The sequence below is a fragment of the Triturus cristatus genome, chromosome 4_1 (genome assembly GCF_964204655.1).
Source record: "Triturus cristatus chromosome 4_1, aTriCri1.1, whole genome shotgun sequence".
Classification (NCBI taxonomy): Eukaryota; Metazoa; Chordata; class Amphibia; order Caudata; family Salamandridae; genus Triturus; species Triturus cristatus.
The window spans coordinates 1,042,933,908-1,042,951,559 of NC_140585.1; the positions used below are offsets into that span (position 1 = coordinate 1,042,933,908).

A 17,652-nucleotide genomic window follows, 5' to 3' on the forward strand; every position below is an offset into this window, starting at 1 on the left:
TGGTGGCGCTGAGTGATGCTGTGGTGGCGCTGAGTGATGCTGTGGTGGCGCTGAGTGATGCTGTGGTGGCGCTGAGTGATGCTGTGGTGGCGCTGAGTGATGCTGTGGTGGCGCTGAGTGATGCTGTGGTGGCGCTGAGTGATGCTGTGGTGGCGCTGAGTGATGCTGTGGTGGCGCTGAGTGATGCTGTGGTGGCGCTGAGTGATGCTGTGGTGGCGCTGAGTGATGCTGTGGTGGCGCTGAGTGATGCTGTGGTACTGCTGAGTGATGCTGTGGTACTGCTGAGTGATGCTGTGGTACTGCTGAGTGATGCTGTGGTACTGCTGAGTGATGCTGTGGTACTGCTGAGTGATGGTTTGGTGGCGCTGAGTGATGGTTTGGTGGCGCTGAGTGATGGTTTGGTGGCGCTGAGTGATGGTTTGGTGGCGCTGAGTGATGGTTTGGTGGCGCTGAGTGATGGTTTGGTGGCGCTGAGTGATGGTTTGGTGGCGCTGAGTGATGGTTTGGTGGCGCTGAGTGATGGTTTGGTGGCGCTGAGTGATGGTTTGGTGGCGCTGAGTGATGGTTTGGTGGCGCTGAGTGATGCTGCTGAGTGATGGTTTGGTGGCGCTGAGTGATGCTGCTGAGTGATGGTTTGGTGGCGCTGAGTGATGCTGCTGAGTGATGCTTTGGTACTGCTGAGTGATGCTGCTGAGTGATGCTTTGGTACTGCTGAGTAATGCTGCTGAGTGATGCTTTGGTACTGCTGAGTGATGCTTTGGTACTGCTGAGTGATGCTTTGGTACTGCTGAGTGATGCTTTGGTACTGCTGAGTGATGCTTTGGTACTGCTGAGTGATGCTTTGGTACTGCTGAGTGATGCTGTGGTACTGCTGAGTGATGCTGCTGAGTGATGCTGTGGTGGCCCTGAGTGATGCTGTGGTGGCCCTGAGTGATGCTGTGGTGGCCCTGAGTGATGCTGTGGTGGCCCTGAGTGATGCTGTGGTGGCCCTGAGTGATGCTGTGGTGGCCCTGAGTGATGCTGTGGTGGCCCTGAGTGATGCTGTGGTGGCCCTGAGTGATGCTTTCTGACATTGTGGTGGCGCAGAGTGATGCTGTGTTAGTGCTCAGTGATGGTTTTGTGGCGCAGAGTGATGCTGTGGTACTGCTGAGTGATGGTTTTGTGGCGCAGAGTGATGCTGTGGTACTGCTGAGTGATGGTTTTGTGGCGCAGAGTGATGCTGTGGTACTGCTGAGTGATGCTGCTATGGTGGCACTGAGTGATGTTGTGGTGCTGCTGAGTGATGTTGTGGTGGTGCTGAGTGATGTTGTGGTGGTGCTGAGCGTGCTAGGCTGGTTCCGTTTGTGGCCACCCGCCAGAAGAAGGAGCAAGCTCAAAATTGGTAACAAAAAAATATACATATGTGTGTTTTAAGACGTCAGTCACCATACCCTATGCAAAACGCGCCAATTCTACCCAATTCTGTCACATAGACCGTATCTCTATACGGCAGTCTCTCAATCTGCATCAAGCCTGCAGCGCTACCAGTCCACGCCATGTATGAACCGGTCTCTCCTTCACCCAGAAGGAAGTTGTATCACACACACAGTTTTATTCCAAACATGGAATGCAGGCACAAGGCAGCACTATTAAGAGTTGAAGTACCTTCTAATATATTTTGTACAATACCAGCACCCCGACACTCATTAAAGCTCTTGTGGGCGCTCTCGATCTGTTACCCCCACCCACCGAAATAGTCACCCCTTTACACATTGGAGAAAGTAGAATTTAGGGATGTATTTCACAACAATGAAACTGCAATTTTCAAAGCGATTGAATTCCAACTTATTTGTACAAGATTTAAACATAATTATACGACTGTGCAGTGTGTTAAATAGTTACACGGATATTTGGGTAGTTATAAAAAGATAATAGTCATTTGGAAGCAACGAGACCTGTAGAATGGAATTTGGAAGGCGCTGCAGCACCCCCAGATCAAAGTACGCAGAGTAAGGAACACGGTAACTAGCAAACATGTCACCGTTAGTCAGAAAGGCACCACAGCGCCACTGAAAACGTATCACACACAGCCTCTGTAAAATCATGCACACTAGAAGACGGGCAAATAAAAATCACATTGTCGAGAAAAAAAGTAATCCACGTATAACGTAGCTTCCCCCAAAGCCATGCCGGCATCAGAAAACACTGACTCATACTATACCAACGCGACCAGCGCTGACAGCCATCTGTGTCCAATTAAGATAATTGGTTAGAGATGGAACTGCTGCTCGCCCCCGCGGACCCTAGGCCAAAGCAGAGAGAAGGCGGGCCATACACCCGCCTTTGGCCAATTGCGTGCTGTCTTTCTTAGAAAGACGCACGCATAGGCCAATAGGTGTGATTAAAAAGAAAAAAAGCACACGCACGAGCATGTGTTTAAAGTTAAAAAGCCCTTACTTAAAGTCTCGCAGTGCAGTGCATGCGTGCTGGCTCAGGCGAGACCTAAAAAGCAGTATTGCCATTTGCTTCATAAGTTCGTTAAGGTTTGTCTAGTCCATTCATTCTTGAATGTCTTTTGTCTGGGCATTCCACTGTCGTTTTTACTGTGTACCAGAGGCTGCTCAGCCTCTAGAATATTCCGTTATTTTGAAGCCTCTCACTAGATACAAAGTCATTGGTCTGGTTACTCCTACTTCTTGATCTGCCATTAGACGGGCAAGTTTTTCGTTAAAATTGTCCAGACAAAAATGAGGGCAGCGTTTTCCAGAATGTCTCAATGATTAAACAGCTGTCAGTTGTGCATACAAAAAGGAGGTGTTGGTGTTGGATTCCTTCTGTTTCCCATGCATAGCAGGAGCCATCAGGTCCTCTGGTCCTCCATTTGTTGCCACAGTTGTCCAGTGGCCAGGCTGCCGCAAACACTAGTCTCATCTCTACGATGAAATTGCAGAGGTTTACGGCTGCACTTCGCCATACATTTCAAAGATAGTTTTCCAGGCAGGACTGTGGAGCTTCTTGTCCTTTTTGTGCCAGGATTCTCTGGTGCTAGGTTCAGGGTCTTCTTTATAAAGGGTTTTGTAAGATCATTATTTTTTGATTGGAGGCATTGATGTCGGAACCTTAACATCTTGGATACCATTAGGAAGAAAGTTCCTAAGGGAGCTGAAACTGCGCCTGACGGAGTTCTTCACAGCAGGTGCCAACCAGGCGTTCAGAGGTCGCCGAACTACATTTATCAATGTAAGGACGCCTTGCAGAATTCCTAAAACAAAACCCGAATAGCACAATCATTTGCCACATAAGCTAAATGGAACGCCTGGAGAAGGCGGGAAAGCTTGTTTCAGATCATCAGTTGTATTGTTATTAGATCTAAGGAGGCACAATGGGGGCCGAATACTTTACCTCATAGAGTGTCATAGATTGCTAATTTTATTTACTATTCGGTATGAATTGATTCGGGGGCAAACAACCTTTAAACCCATAAAGATTGCTGACTGGGATTATTTTTAAGCTGTTTTTGTCTGGAGAGAGTTGATATGTATGCAAACAAATGAAAAAAGCAGTTTTAATCTATATTTTTGGAATTGTATTCCAGTACACATCTGTAAGCAGGTTAGGAATTTAAAATGAAACTACTGTCTAATGTGTAGTGCTATGCATCCATTTCAATAAAGTCCACAGTAATTAAACGTGTATTTTGTCATGAAATAAATAGTATGCAGGTTGTATGTTTAGTTGCTGTGCATTGTTTGGAAATCTAGCTTTTTATCTGCTTCATGGGTTTCCATCCTGCAGACTCATCTGATGGTTCTTTGAAGGCCTGTACACATCAAGGAGAAATCGATGCTTATATAACCCAGTTGGGAAAGGTTGATCTGAAATCACAGAAAGGTAGGAACTAGGACATTTCCGAAACAGTATATAATGTCAAGGATGAGTGCATGACCAGAGTTGGGGGATCTGTCTAAGTAGTTCATGTATACCATTATTACACTATTTTCTATCGCTATAAAAAATATTTTTATTAGGTTATTGATATGATTCATACATCCAATATTTCTTTATTTTTAACCAGCCTATGTTTTGGTGCATCAAAACAATGCTTAGATAGCAAATGCCCATTATTATGAGGATAAGTACGTTTTTCACTGAGCCCCAGGTCTAGGTGAACAGTCAAGTATGCAAGAATGCCAATCTAGGTGCCATGGTAGTTGAAATGACCATCCTTTTTTAAAATGTTTTCATTAGAGTTTTGCATTGGAAATAAACATAACATTGCAATGTACTCAATGTGCTAGGTTTCACAAAAATAGATAATATAAGATGCCACCAAGACATAGTGTACACATTATTACGAACACAATGACAATCCTGATATCCTTGTAATGCACATAAATAACTAGTAAGTCAACCATAAACTAGAACTGTTCCCTGATGACAATTAAGGGGAAGAGCGGGTCTTCTGGATCTCTATTCCTGGGGTAACATGAACGTGTAATGAGGTATCTCGGATGATACAGGTACTTTATTAGGGGTCTGGTCACGTTATAGTGGGATACATAGTGAAGTCCCATTTGTTCATAAGCCCACTGGTGGTCAAATGTGAGTGGGCTAATGCTGGGGGCGAGTCCCAAACTTAAACGGACACCTTTTCAAGGGGGCATTAAGTCATCATTCCTAATGTCTGCAAGGGCTGCACATAATTCGACCCATTCCCTTGCTGTAGGATATTTACAAAGGTCACAGGCCTCTACTCTATGCAAACCTGTGCTTTCCCTAGCTGTGCAATTTAGTGGCTGCTTTCCCCTCGCTCAAGTTGAGATGCCAGTCCGAGATTGCATGCCTCTGGGCATTGTAGTTTTCCCTGCCGGAAACTGTCTTTATAACAACTTGGATCATGTGCCAAAACTGGGTTAATATGGAGCACCCCCACATCATGTGATAATAGTCTGCTTTAACATTGTGGCGATACCAAAGGGAATGATGGACGGAGGGTTAGAGCAAATCAAACACTCACCGCCAGTCCACTGATCTGGATTTAATCCATCATCATTCTTTAGCTCACTCCACCACCCCTGTTCAGACATGGCCATATGCAAATCAGTCTGACCCTGTGCCTCATGGGAACAGTCCAGCCCGAACTGCCAAGCCATGTCTTCACTGGACCGGAAACAAGCATCCTGGGACCGGTTTCGGGTTCATAACCCTCGTCAGCCAGGCTATCTTGAATCCAGTGGCAAAGTGAGCAAGGGACCCACGTCTGGGCATAGCCTGCCAACTTAGGGCGAACAAACGCTTTTCGCCCTAAGTGGGATGGGTATGCCCAGACGTGGGTCCCGTGCTCACTACGCAACTGGAGTCAAGCTATCCTGGCTGATGACGGCTGATAGCTGGAAACCGGTCCTAGGATGCTTGATTCCGGTCCAGGGAAGACATGGCTTGGCAGTTCGGGCTGGACTGTTCCCATGAGGCACAGGGTCAAGACTGATTTGCATATGGCCATGTCTGAACTGGGGTGGCGTAGTGGGCAAAAGAACGATGGATTTAACCCAGATCTCTTGACTGAGGGAGAATGTCTGCATTGTCAGCATTCCGTCCATCATTTGTTTGTTGTAACGCTTTTCGCCCTAAGTGGGATGGGTATGCCCAGACGTGGGTCCCGTGCTCACTACGCAACTGGAGTCAAGCTATCCTGGCTGATGACGGCTGATAGCCAGAAACCGGTCCTAGGATGCTTGATTCCGGTCCAGGGAAGACATGGCTTGGCAGTTCGGGCTGGACTGTTCCCATGAGGCACAGGGTCAAGACTGATTTGCATATGGCCATGTCTGAACTGGGGTGGCGTAGTGGGCAAAAGAACGATGGATTTAATCCAGATCTCTTGACTGAGGGAGAATGTCTGCATTGTCAGAATTCCGTCCATCATTTGTTTGTTGTAACGCTTTTCGCCCTAAGTGGGATGGGTATGCCTAGACGTGGGTCCCGTGCTCACTACGCAACTGGAGTCAAGCTATCCTGGCTGATGACGGCTGATAGCCAGAAACCGGTCCTAGGATGCTTGATTCCGGTCCAGGGATGACATGGCTTGGCAGTTCGGGCTGGACTGTTCCCATGAGGCACAGGGTCAAGACTGATTTGCATATGGCCATGTCTGAACTGGGGTGGCGTAGTGGGCAAAGGAACGATGGATTTAACCCAGATCTCTTGACTGGGGGAGAATGTCTGCATTGTCAGCATTCCGTCCATCATTTGTTTGTTGTAACGCTTTTCGCCCTAAGTGGGATGGGTATGCCCAGACGTGGGTCCCGTGCTCACTACGCAACTGGAGTCAAGCTTTCCTGGCTGATGACGGCTGATAGCCAGAAACCGGTCCTAGGATGCTTGATTCCGGTCCAGGGAAGACATGGCTTGGCAGTTCGGGCTGGACTGTTCCCATGAGGCACAGGGTCAAGACTGATTTGCATATGGCCATGTCTGAACTGGGGTGGCGTAGTGGGCAAAAGAACGATGGATTTAACCCAGATCTCTTGACTGGGGGAGAATGTCTGCATTGTCAGCATTCCGTCCATCATTTGTTTGTTGTAACGCTTAACATTGTGGCATCAGGGACAGCATTATATTGCGTCCAATCATAACATATGGGGGGACTTGTATACATGCTCTGTGCTATTGGTAGTATTGTGTTCGAGGCATATGAGCTGCATATTGTACACTGTGCATAGATCGCCATCTGGTGTTGGGCTCGGATGCTTGCACTTTGTTGTTGTCTTGGAAGAGTCTTTGTAGTCACGAGATAGGTGACAACTCCCTTGGACGATAGTGCACATGGGCATCGACTCCATCCTCAGATTGTTTTTTTCCGCCATTGGGTTCGGATATAACTTCTGCGCTCCGGTTCGGCACCATATTCTCCAAACCTTTTTGACGCGCAAACTATCTAAAACTTGCCGGTATTGTTTTCGATCGCGTGATCTTCGACGCGCACCTCAACTACTCTATTCCAGTCGTTGACGCGGGCCGCTGGGTCTATCAACGCGTATTGGGCCTACAGCTAATGGGAAGAACTCCATTTAAAAAATGCCCCCAGTGTGGAGCTAAATTCCCATACAGTGGCCACCACAAGGTCTGTAACCTGTGTCTCTCGCCTGAGCACGACGAGAACAATTGCCAGTCCTGTGCCTCTTTTAGATCCAAAAAGACCATCCGTGATCTACGGGCCCGACGACACATCATGGCGCAGCGAGCAGCTCTGGTACCGGTGGACATCTTCGATGAAGGCCCTGATGTCCCGGAGGAGGATTCTGAGGACCTGGAAATCGTGTCCGAAGCAGACGACTCAGACATAGACGACCACATCACTCCTGGTCAACGAGTGAGTACAATTGGCCCTACTCCAACTCCACCTGAAAAAAAGGCGACCTTGGTCAAGACTTCGCCTGCTGGCCCCAGTCGCAATCGAAAACAAGCTTCAGAAGCCCCGCCCCTGGGCCCGGCTCCGAAGATAAGGGGCAAGCCTTCCGGTAGCTCGGGATCGATCAAACCGCATCTCAGTGTCCCGCAGGTGCCTTTGACACCGAAGACGGGAGTGCAGCCTACTCCCAAAAAGACGTTGGCACCGACCACTCCCACATCGAAAGAAAAGACATCGGATCCGAAACCAAAGCCATCGGAACCGAAAAAAAATTCCTCCTCCACAGCCAAGCCTAAGGACCCCAAAGTTTTTAAAAAATTTAAAATCAATCTCGTACTGTAATATTTGGCACTGACCTGCTGCTATTTGCACATTTCACCACTTTCACCCGCCCCGGTCCATCCCGGTTGAGTGCCAATGCGTGGAGGGCGTGGCTAAGCTTGCACAGGCTGTCACTTCCGGTCGGGGAGGCGGGACTTCGCACACGATCCACCTCAAATGACCGAGGGGCACGCAAGCGCACTGAGAGACTCATAGGAGATTGCCGGTGTGTCCACGTGTGATGTATTTCTGAGCGCTGCTTTTAAAAGTTTTAAAATCAATCTTGTATTGTAATATTTGGCACTGACCTGCTGCTATTTGCACATTTCACCACTTTTACCCGCCCCGGTCCATCCCGGCTGAGTGCCGTTGCGTGGAGGGCGTGGCTAAGCTTGCACAGGCTGTCAATTCCGGTTGGGGAGGCGGGACTTCCCACACGATCCACCTCATAAGACAGATGTTATAGAAAACAATGGTTCTGTCGGGTATGATCAAACAATTGCTTTGTTCTACGGATGGATCGAAAAAAACTGAATTTATCAATCAGAAAATGAAGAAATCTATCATAGAGAAGAGTATTCCCTTTTTGAAAGGACCACATGAATTATAAGATACAAATCACATAGAGAATGACAAAATACAAATCACGATGAAATCAAATTTGGAGGGTGACATGCTGTTCTTTATATATAAATTGCATCATTTATATTGACACCCATATCATTTATAGCAAAGCACGGTTACCAAAGTAATAAACCATTAAGTGAATTCGTGAATCAGTGAAATAGTGACATGAGTGACAAAGTTGTGCATAATATATACAAAAATTGAATACAAAAGATTTTTTATGTACACGATATAAAAAAGGGGGCCAGTTTTGAAGAAAGGTGCAATGACTAGCCAGTGTTTAGTGACGGTTATAACAGGGTAATTTTGTTTGTCTAATTAGATCTCGTTTTCAGACGCATTCCTTGCTTTTTACTTGGAATATGAGTTTCCCTTTAGTGTATCACGATACACTAGGGGTTGTTTGAATACTACGAGTCCCCTTAATCGCTGGTTGAGCCCCTCAGTAGTATTATGACTATTAGTGATGGCGGGATGATGATCTCATATCTAATATCATCCCGTTTTTAACTTTCAGAAATCCCATTGGATGAGTGACTCGTCTCTAGAATATTTGAATGTTAGGCCATCCTAGACTAACGGCTAGGTGAGTTATGGCCCTTTTTTTATTACATCTTTGTAGATTTAGGACCACATACATTAGACTATTAAGTACTACACATTGATACGCACTTTATTTGCTTCTGCAGGTTGCCATCGTTTATTTTAAAGTCCTGATGAAGACACGCATGATGATTTAATATCGCTTATACTGGGTTGAAACGTCGACGACAATAGCTAGGACCAGTTCAAGACCCGGTTTCATACATATCTTGATTTATTCGTGGAAACTGTGTCATTGTACCTTTCTTCAAAACTGGCCCCCCTTTTTTATATCGTGTACATAAAAAATCTTTTGTATTCAATTATTGTATATATTATGCACAACTTTGTCACTCATGTCACTATTTCACTGATTCACGAATTCACTTTATGGTTTATTACTTTGGTAACCGTGCTTTGCTATAAATGATATGGGTGTCAATATAAATGATGCAATTTATATATAAAGAACAGCATGTCACCCACCAAATTTGATTTCATCGTGATTTGTATTTTGTCATTCTCTATGTGATTTGTATCTTATAATTCATGTGGTCCTTTCAAAAAGGGAATACTCTTCTCTATGATTGATTTCTTCATTTTCTGATTGATAAATTGTTTTTTTCGATCCATCCGTAGAACAAAGCAATTGTTTGATCATACCCGACAGAACCATTGTTTTCTATAATATTCATACCCAGGTTCTGAGGGACACAGGGTTACCCCATTGTTCAGGTAATATCATAAGACAGATGGGCACGCGAACGCGCAGCGGGCGCGCCAAAGGCAAGCCCGTCTGCGCCTGTCCGTGCCAGAAAGGGCCCAGGGACCAGAAGCCCTGCCCCTGGAGGACCACTAGGGACTATTAGATACTCAGCAGAGGAACTACGAAGACTATCGAAGCCGAGCGACATATTATGCAAACATACCATACGTGTAGATAGAAATGAAGCGAAATGCAATCACTGTAACATGAGCTTAACTTTTAAAACAAATCATAGCGAGGAGGGAAAGCTACACCTAGCAGCATTAAACTGTAGGTCACTAGCTAAACATAAATACGAGATCTGCGACCTCCTCAGGGAACAAGCACTGGATGCTCTTTTCCTGACCGAGACCTGGCTCAATGAGTGTTCCACCTCAGATGTTCTGGAAGCAATACCCGCCGAATATAGGATAGAAAGGGAGGACCGTGACGGTCAGAGAGGCCGCGGTATTGCCATAATCGACAAGTCTACACTGAAATGTAAGATAATAGGAATGGTTTTAGTAGACTGTGAGGCCTTTTTATTTACACTAGCAGCTACGGAAGATAACACCATAGCTGGCCTTCTAATTTACCTCCCTCCAGGTCCTTCAACTAAGTTTCGTAGAGCCTGGAAGAAATGATAGTACACCCAGCTCTCCGATACAAAAACTTTCTGGTACTAGGTGACTTGAACATACATTTTGACGATAAACAGAACAAAGATGCTAATACTATATGTAAGGATCTTCTGACTTTTAACTTGGAACAAAAAAGTGAAGACACCTACGCACCAAGGGGGGCACACTCTGGATCCCATTTTCTCCAATATCATGAAGATAAAGGTTGACACACCCTGGCCAATTCCCTGGTCTGACCACTATCTTGTCCAGTTTACAATACCCTCCCACAGAAAGAGGCAGAAACAGCAGAACAAGGATATCACCACTAGGAAATGGAATAATTTTAACACTACTTCCTTCACCCAGGAGTTGTTGGGAGAAAAACCTACGCTAGATACAGACATCAATCAAGCCAACACTAATCTGTAAACTTGGATTACAGAGGCACTAGATAGGACAGCACCATGGAGTACTAGAACCCCTAAGAGACAAAAGGAAATGGCACCTTGGTTCAATGATGAACTGAAGATGACTAGAAAAAAATGTAAATCGTTTGAACGAGAATGGAGGAAGGAGTATTGCAGTAGGGCGAAAGAAGATTACAAGGAGGAACTAAAACAATATCACACACTTATTAAAAAATCCAGAAGAACCTTCTATACTGAAAGAATTAAAGGAGCCAGTAACTCCTCCAAAGAAATGATTACCATACTTAAGTCCCTCAGAACACACATAGCTAGAGATGACTCGATCACCTCTGCTGAGAGCTGTAACAAGGTAGCCGAGTTCTTTGCGAACAAAGTGACAAAAATATACGAAACCTTCCCGGTAGAAGCACGACAGGGTATAGGCCTGACACACGGAAGCCAGGATATTTTTGCAGGGGTGACGCTGGGCGCCTTTGATACTCTGGAAATAGATGAACTCACAGCCTTAGCTAAAGGTATAAAGTCCAGCTCCCCGCTTAATCCAGCCCGATCTAAAATAATAATGGAGGGAGCCAGTGTAATTATGCCGTACATATCGGACCTTATCCAACGCTCCTTCCAAACCGGCACTGTCCCCACAAAATGGAAGCAGGCCATCATCAAGCCACTAAAAAAGAAGCCTTCATTAGATCAAAATATACTGGATATTGCAGAGAAAGTAGCAAACAAACAGCTGGTAGAGCATATAAATAGGAATGACCTATTGCACCCCTCCCAATCAGGTTTCAGTAGAGCTCACTCCGAGTCCGCGCTACTCATGGCCTCTGAAACGCGGAGAAAATATGCAGACGAAGGACAAACGGCTGCACTGATTCTGCTGGATCTCAGTGCGGCGATTGACACCGTCTCCCACAAATTGCTCCTGCATAGGCTAGAGACGTGTGGCATCAGACACAGTGCGCTGAACTGGCTAGCATCGTTCCTCTCGTCAAGGAGCTTTCAGGTTACACAACAATCATATCGCTCCAAGAGCATTCCCCTGTCTCGGGGTGTACCACAGGGCTCAATTCTGAGCCCCACTCTTCAATGTTTACGTGGGACCACTAGCAGAGAAAGTGGAGAAGTATGAGGTTTCAGATGTCTCTTACGCAGATGATACGCAGCTGATTGTTTTGCTCTCTCAAAACAAAGACCAGGCAGCTGTACGTTTCTCTGAATGTTTAAAAGAAGTCGCACACTGGATGGCAAATCAGTGCCTCAAACTAAATGGCAGCAAGACGGAGGTACTGATTGTAGGTAAGATGCCATCCATATGGTCAACCGCATGGTGGCCTGACTCTCTAGGCCATATACCCACCCCAAAGGCTGAGGTAAAAAACCTCAGAGTATGGTTCGATTCAGAATTGACATTCGAAAGCCAAATCAGAAAGGTAGCAGGAAAATGTTATGGCGCGATAAACTCTGCAGAAAATCCTGGACTTCTTACCACCTAATGCCAGGAAGACCATTGTTCATTCAGTAGTAACTTCCCAACTGGACTATGGGAATGTATTATATCTTGGAGCCACTAAGAAGGATCTGGCCAGACTACAGAAGGGTACAGAATGCGTTGGCTCGTTTGGTACTTGGTCTGCCAAGAAGAGCCAACGCTAAAAAAAAACCCTGACAGCTCTCCACTGGCTGCCAGTGGAGAAGCGAATAATGTTTAAGGCAATGTGCCACTGCCATCGAATTCTTCTAAAGAAACGACCTAGGTACCTGCAACCTTTAATAACTAAATACATACCAGGGCGCTGTTTAAGATCACTGGACAAGGACTTGGTGACCGTACCAAGAACTTTTAGAGCCAGAATGGGCGAACGCTCGTTCAGGTACCGCGCCGCAAAACTATGGAATAGCCTACCTATTAACGTAAGAAGAGAGCCATGCAAAATTAAATTTCGTAGGCAGCTAAAAACCTGGCTATTTGTACATTCACTTCAAGGATAACCCACGACCAGCCTTACACTACGGTCATACGTGCAGACAGCTACCGCATCTCCTAGAATTCTCTCGAAGCGCGGGGACACACCGGTGGTGTAACCAGGCGCTCTATAAATGAATAAATAAATAAACCACCTCCCAAGGCCTTGGAGCAGAAATCCAAACCCCGCTCGGACCCGAAAAATTCTGCGCCGAAAGCGGTTACCGAAGAGGAAGAACTTTTTCGACCGGATCCTATCGATCCAAAACAAAAAACTCTCCACATAGACCCCAAAACAGGACATGCTGCTGCTGTTCCACACCAGAAGAGGAAGCTGGACACACCAGACATTTCTGCAGTGCCTGTGAAGAGGAAAGACTGTGCCACTTCACCTATACGACCCTCTTCTCCTGTTCTTCCTCCTAAGCCTGTCTCCTCCACATTCTCCAAAACTTCCCCCACACTCCACCACCACCACAGGATGATGATGATTTAGGGGGTGGGGGAGGCAACAATGACCCTTTCACTGACCCTGATGACAACACAGACGTACCACAGGACGATTGGGACGATTATGATGACCCAATAGATCCTCCAGACTTCCCTGATCCCCAGGCATACCCAACAAAGCCATCTCCCCCAGATGACCATATTGGCTTTGGTCAGCTTGTAAATAGAACTGCTCTCTACCATGGTGTTAAGATGCATTCTGACCCTGCAGACGAGAACTTTCTTCTAGACACCTTTGAACAGTCACAAAAGACTGTACAAACCCTGCCAATGCTAAAGGGTGTCATTAAACATGCCCCTGACATATTCAAGGACGCTGTGAGAGCTAGAATTCTCACTCCTAGGATTGACAAAAAATATAAACCCGCTCCCGATGATCCCACTTACATCAAGGGTCAACTACCTTTAGACTCACTAGTGGTAACTAATGCTAGAAAACGTGCCAACTCTCTTACCTCCGGTGATGCGCCACCTCCGGATAAAGAGACTAAGTTGTTAGATGCCTCCAGCAAGAAAGTTACTGCCCAAGCAGCTAATCACTGGCGGATAGCCAACACACAGGCATTACTTGCTAGGTACGATAGGGCTCACTATGACCATCTGGAAACCCTATTACAACATTTACCTGATCAATATAAAACCAAGGCAAATGATTTAATTCAGGAGGGCTAATTAATAACCAATGCATCAATCAAGTGTGCCCTTGATGCAGCTGACACAGCCTCTAGGTCCATTAACACTAGTGTGTTACTCAGACAACATGCCTGGTTACGCATTTCAGGCTTCAAACAGGAGGTACAAACAACTATCCTCAATCAGCCGTTCAATCAAGAACAACTTTTTGGACCAGCTGTATACACCACTGTAGAGAAAATGAACAAGGACACGGAGACTGCTAAATCCATGGGGGCATTACAGTCTCCATCCACATGTGGTTCCTTTCGTCGCTCCTTCTATAGAGGAGCATCCAAAAATATCAGGACAGACACCGCCTCTTCTTCCTACAAAAACACCATGCAAACATCCCCCAACAGAGGATATTTTAGAGGCGGATACAGGGGAAATAACAACAAAGGGAGAGGCCGAGGTGGTAATAACACTCGCGCCTCCCCCACTAATAAACAGTGACTTCCCTACACTACCCCCCCCAGACCATTTCACCCCGGTCGGAGGGAGACTATCACAGTTCCTACCTGTCTGGAATTCCATCACTACAGACAAGTGGGTAAGACAAATTATCCAGTATGGTTACTGCCTGGAACTTACTGCATCCCCACCCCCATATCACCCAAACAGCGTCCAATGTCCACAGAACATCTCACACTCTTAAACTAAGAGGTTCTCTCACTGTTTCAAAAGCAGGCAATAGAACTAGTTCCCTTACAGCATCAAGGCACAGGGGTGTACTCGCTGTATTTTCTAATCCCCAAAAAGGACGGCACCCTAAGGCCAATACTCTACCTCAGACCCCTCAATCTCTACATACAGACAGATCATTTTCACATGATGACTCTTCAACAGGTCCTCCCACTACTTCAACAACGCGACTTCCTTGCCACATTAGCTCTCAAGGACGCCTACTTCCACATTCCCATACACACTGCTCACAGGAAATATCTAAGATTCATACTGGACAGACAACACTATCAGTTAAAAGTCCTTCCATTTGGGGTGACCACCGCACCCAGGGTGTTCACAAAGTGCCTTGCAGTAGTAGCAGCACACTTGAGAAAACAACAAATCCATGTCTTTCCATACCTTGACGACTGGCTGATAAAAGCTAAGTCATTCAAGCAGTGTGTTCATCACACTCATCAAACCATCCAGCTGCTACACGACTTGGGGTTCACAAAAAACTACACCAAGTCACATCTTCAGCCCTCCCACATACATCAGTATCTAGGGGCCACATTGGACACCTCCAGAGCTCTGGCATATCCCTATCCAGCCAGGATAACCAGTATACAAACAATAAATACCAAATTTCAGCCACAGCATTCCCTCCCAGCAAGGGTATTCATGCAACAAATAGGAATGATGGCCTCTTGCATTTTTATCGTGCCTCATGCAAGACTTCAGATGTGCCCCTTACAAGAATGCCTAGCACGTCAATGGAACCAGGCGCAAGGACAACTTGCAGATCTGGTGTTGGTGGACAGCCGCACACATCACTCTCTGCAGTGGAGGAACACACAAAACCTTTCCAAAGGGCGGCCGTTCCTAGAGCCGGTTCCACAGATAGTGCTAACAGCAGACGCATCACTCACCGGCTGGGGAGCCCATCTCCTAAACCACACAATTCAAGGCAAATGGACCACTCAACGAAAGTGTTCCACATCAATCACCTAGAATTACTGCCAATCTTTCTAACATTAAAATCATTCCAAGTACATCTACATCACAAGACTGTCCTAGTCCGGACGGACATGACAGCCATGTATTACATACAAAAACAAGGAGGCACACATTCTTTGCAGCTGGCGCAAAACATTTGGAGATGGGGCATTCCACAAAACATACTCCTTCTGGCAGAACATCTTCCAGGAGTTCACAATCAGATTGCGGATCTGCTAAGTCGACACAGACAGCAGATACACGAATGGGAACTTCATCCCCAATTTCTTCAACCATGTTTCCAAATGTGGGGTCAACCAGACATAGATCTGTTCGCCACACACGCAAATGCAAAATGCCCAACCTTTGCCGTCAGGTTTCCACACCCGTTGTCCAAAGGCAATACGATATGGATGAACTGGTCAGGCAGATTTGCGTATGCTTTTCCGCCACTCTCACTGATTCTCCTAGCTCAGACAACAGTCTCTCAGGATCATCCTGGTAGCTCCCACATGTGCACGGCAACCGTGGTTCACAACACTACTGGAACTCTCAGCAGTTCCACACCAAAAACGACGTCTCTCCCCAATGTTGCTAACGCAGAACCATGGAGACATAAGGCACCCCGATCCAGGTCAACTGAATCTAGCGATCTGGCTCCTGAAGTCCTAGAGTTAGGTTATCTTAACCTTCCACCGGACTGTATGAACATCATTAAACAAGCCAGACGCCCTACTACTAGAGCTTCCTATGCAGCAAAATGGAAAAGGTTTGTCATGTACTGCAATAACAATAACATCGATCCGCTGGATGCTTCAATCCAGGACATCATTTGCTATTTGCTACACTTACAAAGGTGTAATCTAGCATATTCACCCATAAGATTACACGAGCGGCACTTGCCGCTTATTTACAAAACAGCGAACACTTGTCACTATTTAGAGCACCTGCACTTAAAGCCTTTATGGAGGGCCTTAAAAGGATAATTCTCCCCAGACTGCCACCCTCTCCGGTGTGGAATTTAAACATTGTTCTTACCAGGCTCATGGGTCCCCCATTTGAACCTCTACACAAATGTGAACTGCAGTTCCTCATATGGAAAGTAGCTTTCCTTGTCGCAATTACCTCTCTCAGGAGAGTAAGTGAGATCCAGGTTTTAACCATACAAGAACCATTCTTACAAATACATCGGAACAAGGTGGTTCTTAGAACAAATCCAAAATTCCTTCCCAAAGTAATCTCTGCTTTTCATCTTAACCAATGAGTTGAGTTACCGGTGTTTTTCCACAACCCAGTCTCTGTAGCAGAGAGAGCTCTTCACACACTGGACGTCAAAAGAGCCCTACTTTATTACATTGAGAAAACTAAACCCTTTAGAAAGACCAAACGACTGTTTGTAGCCCTCTCACCACCTCATAAACGTAACCCCATCTCCAAAGCTGGGATCGCTAGGTGGATAGTAAAACTCATTCAAATATGCTACCAGAAGGCTAAACGCACATTAAGAATTCCCCCTAGAGCGCGCTCAACACGCAAACTAGGGGCTTCCATGGCATTCTTAGGGAACATTCCCTTAGATGATATCTGTAAAGCAGCAACATGGTCTATACCACACACCTTCACCAAACACTATTGTGTTGACGTGCAGGCTAAGCAACAGGCTTCCGTAGGCCAAGCTGTTCTTAAAACACTTTTTCAAACCACTGCAACAGACACAGGTGACCACCACTACGGGAGACACTGTTATAAGTCTATGCACAGTGTACAATCTGCCGCTCATATGCCTCAAATGGAAAATGCTACTTACCAGTATGCATCTGTTCTTAGCATGTAGAGCTGCAGAGTTGTACACGCCCACCCACCTCCCTGGAACCTGTATCTGTTCCAGTACTATCTTAATTAGATACATTCTTATGGACATCTCTTTATTTCGTACTGACTTCATAATTTCCCATCATGGCGAAAAACAATCTGAGGATGTAGTCGATGCCCATGCGCACTATCGCCCAAAGAAGGAGTCCCCGATCTCGTGACTACAAAGACTCTTCCGAGATAACAACAAAGTGCAAGCATCCGAGCCCAACACCAAATGGCGATCTATGCACAGTGTACAACTCTGCAGCTCTACA

At 46.0% G+C, this 17,652-nt stretch overlaps 1 protein-coding gene across 3 annotated transcripts in view; it reads left to right on the top strand.

Moving 5' to 3' along the window:
- FAM185A (family with sequence similarity 185 member A) overlaps nt 1-17,652 on the top strand; it is a 244,251-nt gene that overhangs the window by 138,815 nt on the left and 87,784 nt on the right. For 2 of the 3 annotated variants that reach the window (XM_085654017.1, XM_085654019.1), the window contains exon 6: nt 3,775-3,870. The exons of the other annotated variant lie outside the window; for it this stretch is intronic. In XM_085654017.1, the coding sequence (XP_085510143.1) occupies nt 3,775-3,870 (96 nt within the window). The remainder of the gene's footprint in view (nt 1-3,774; nt 3,871-17,652) is intronic. 3 annotated transcript variants of the gene reach the window in all.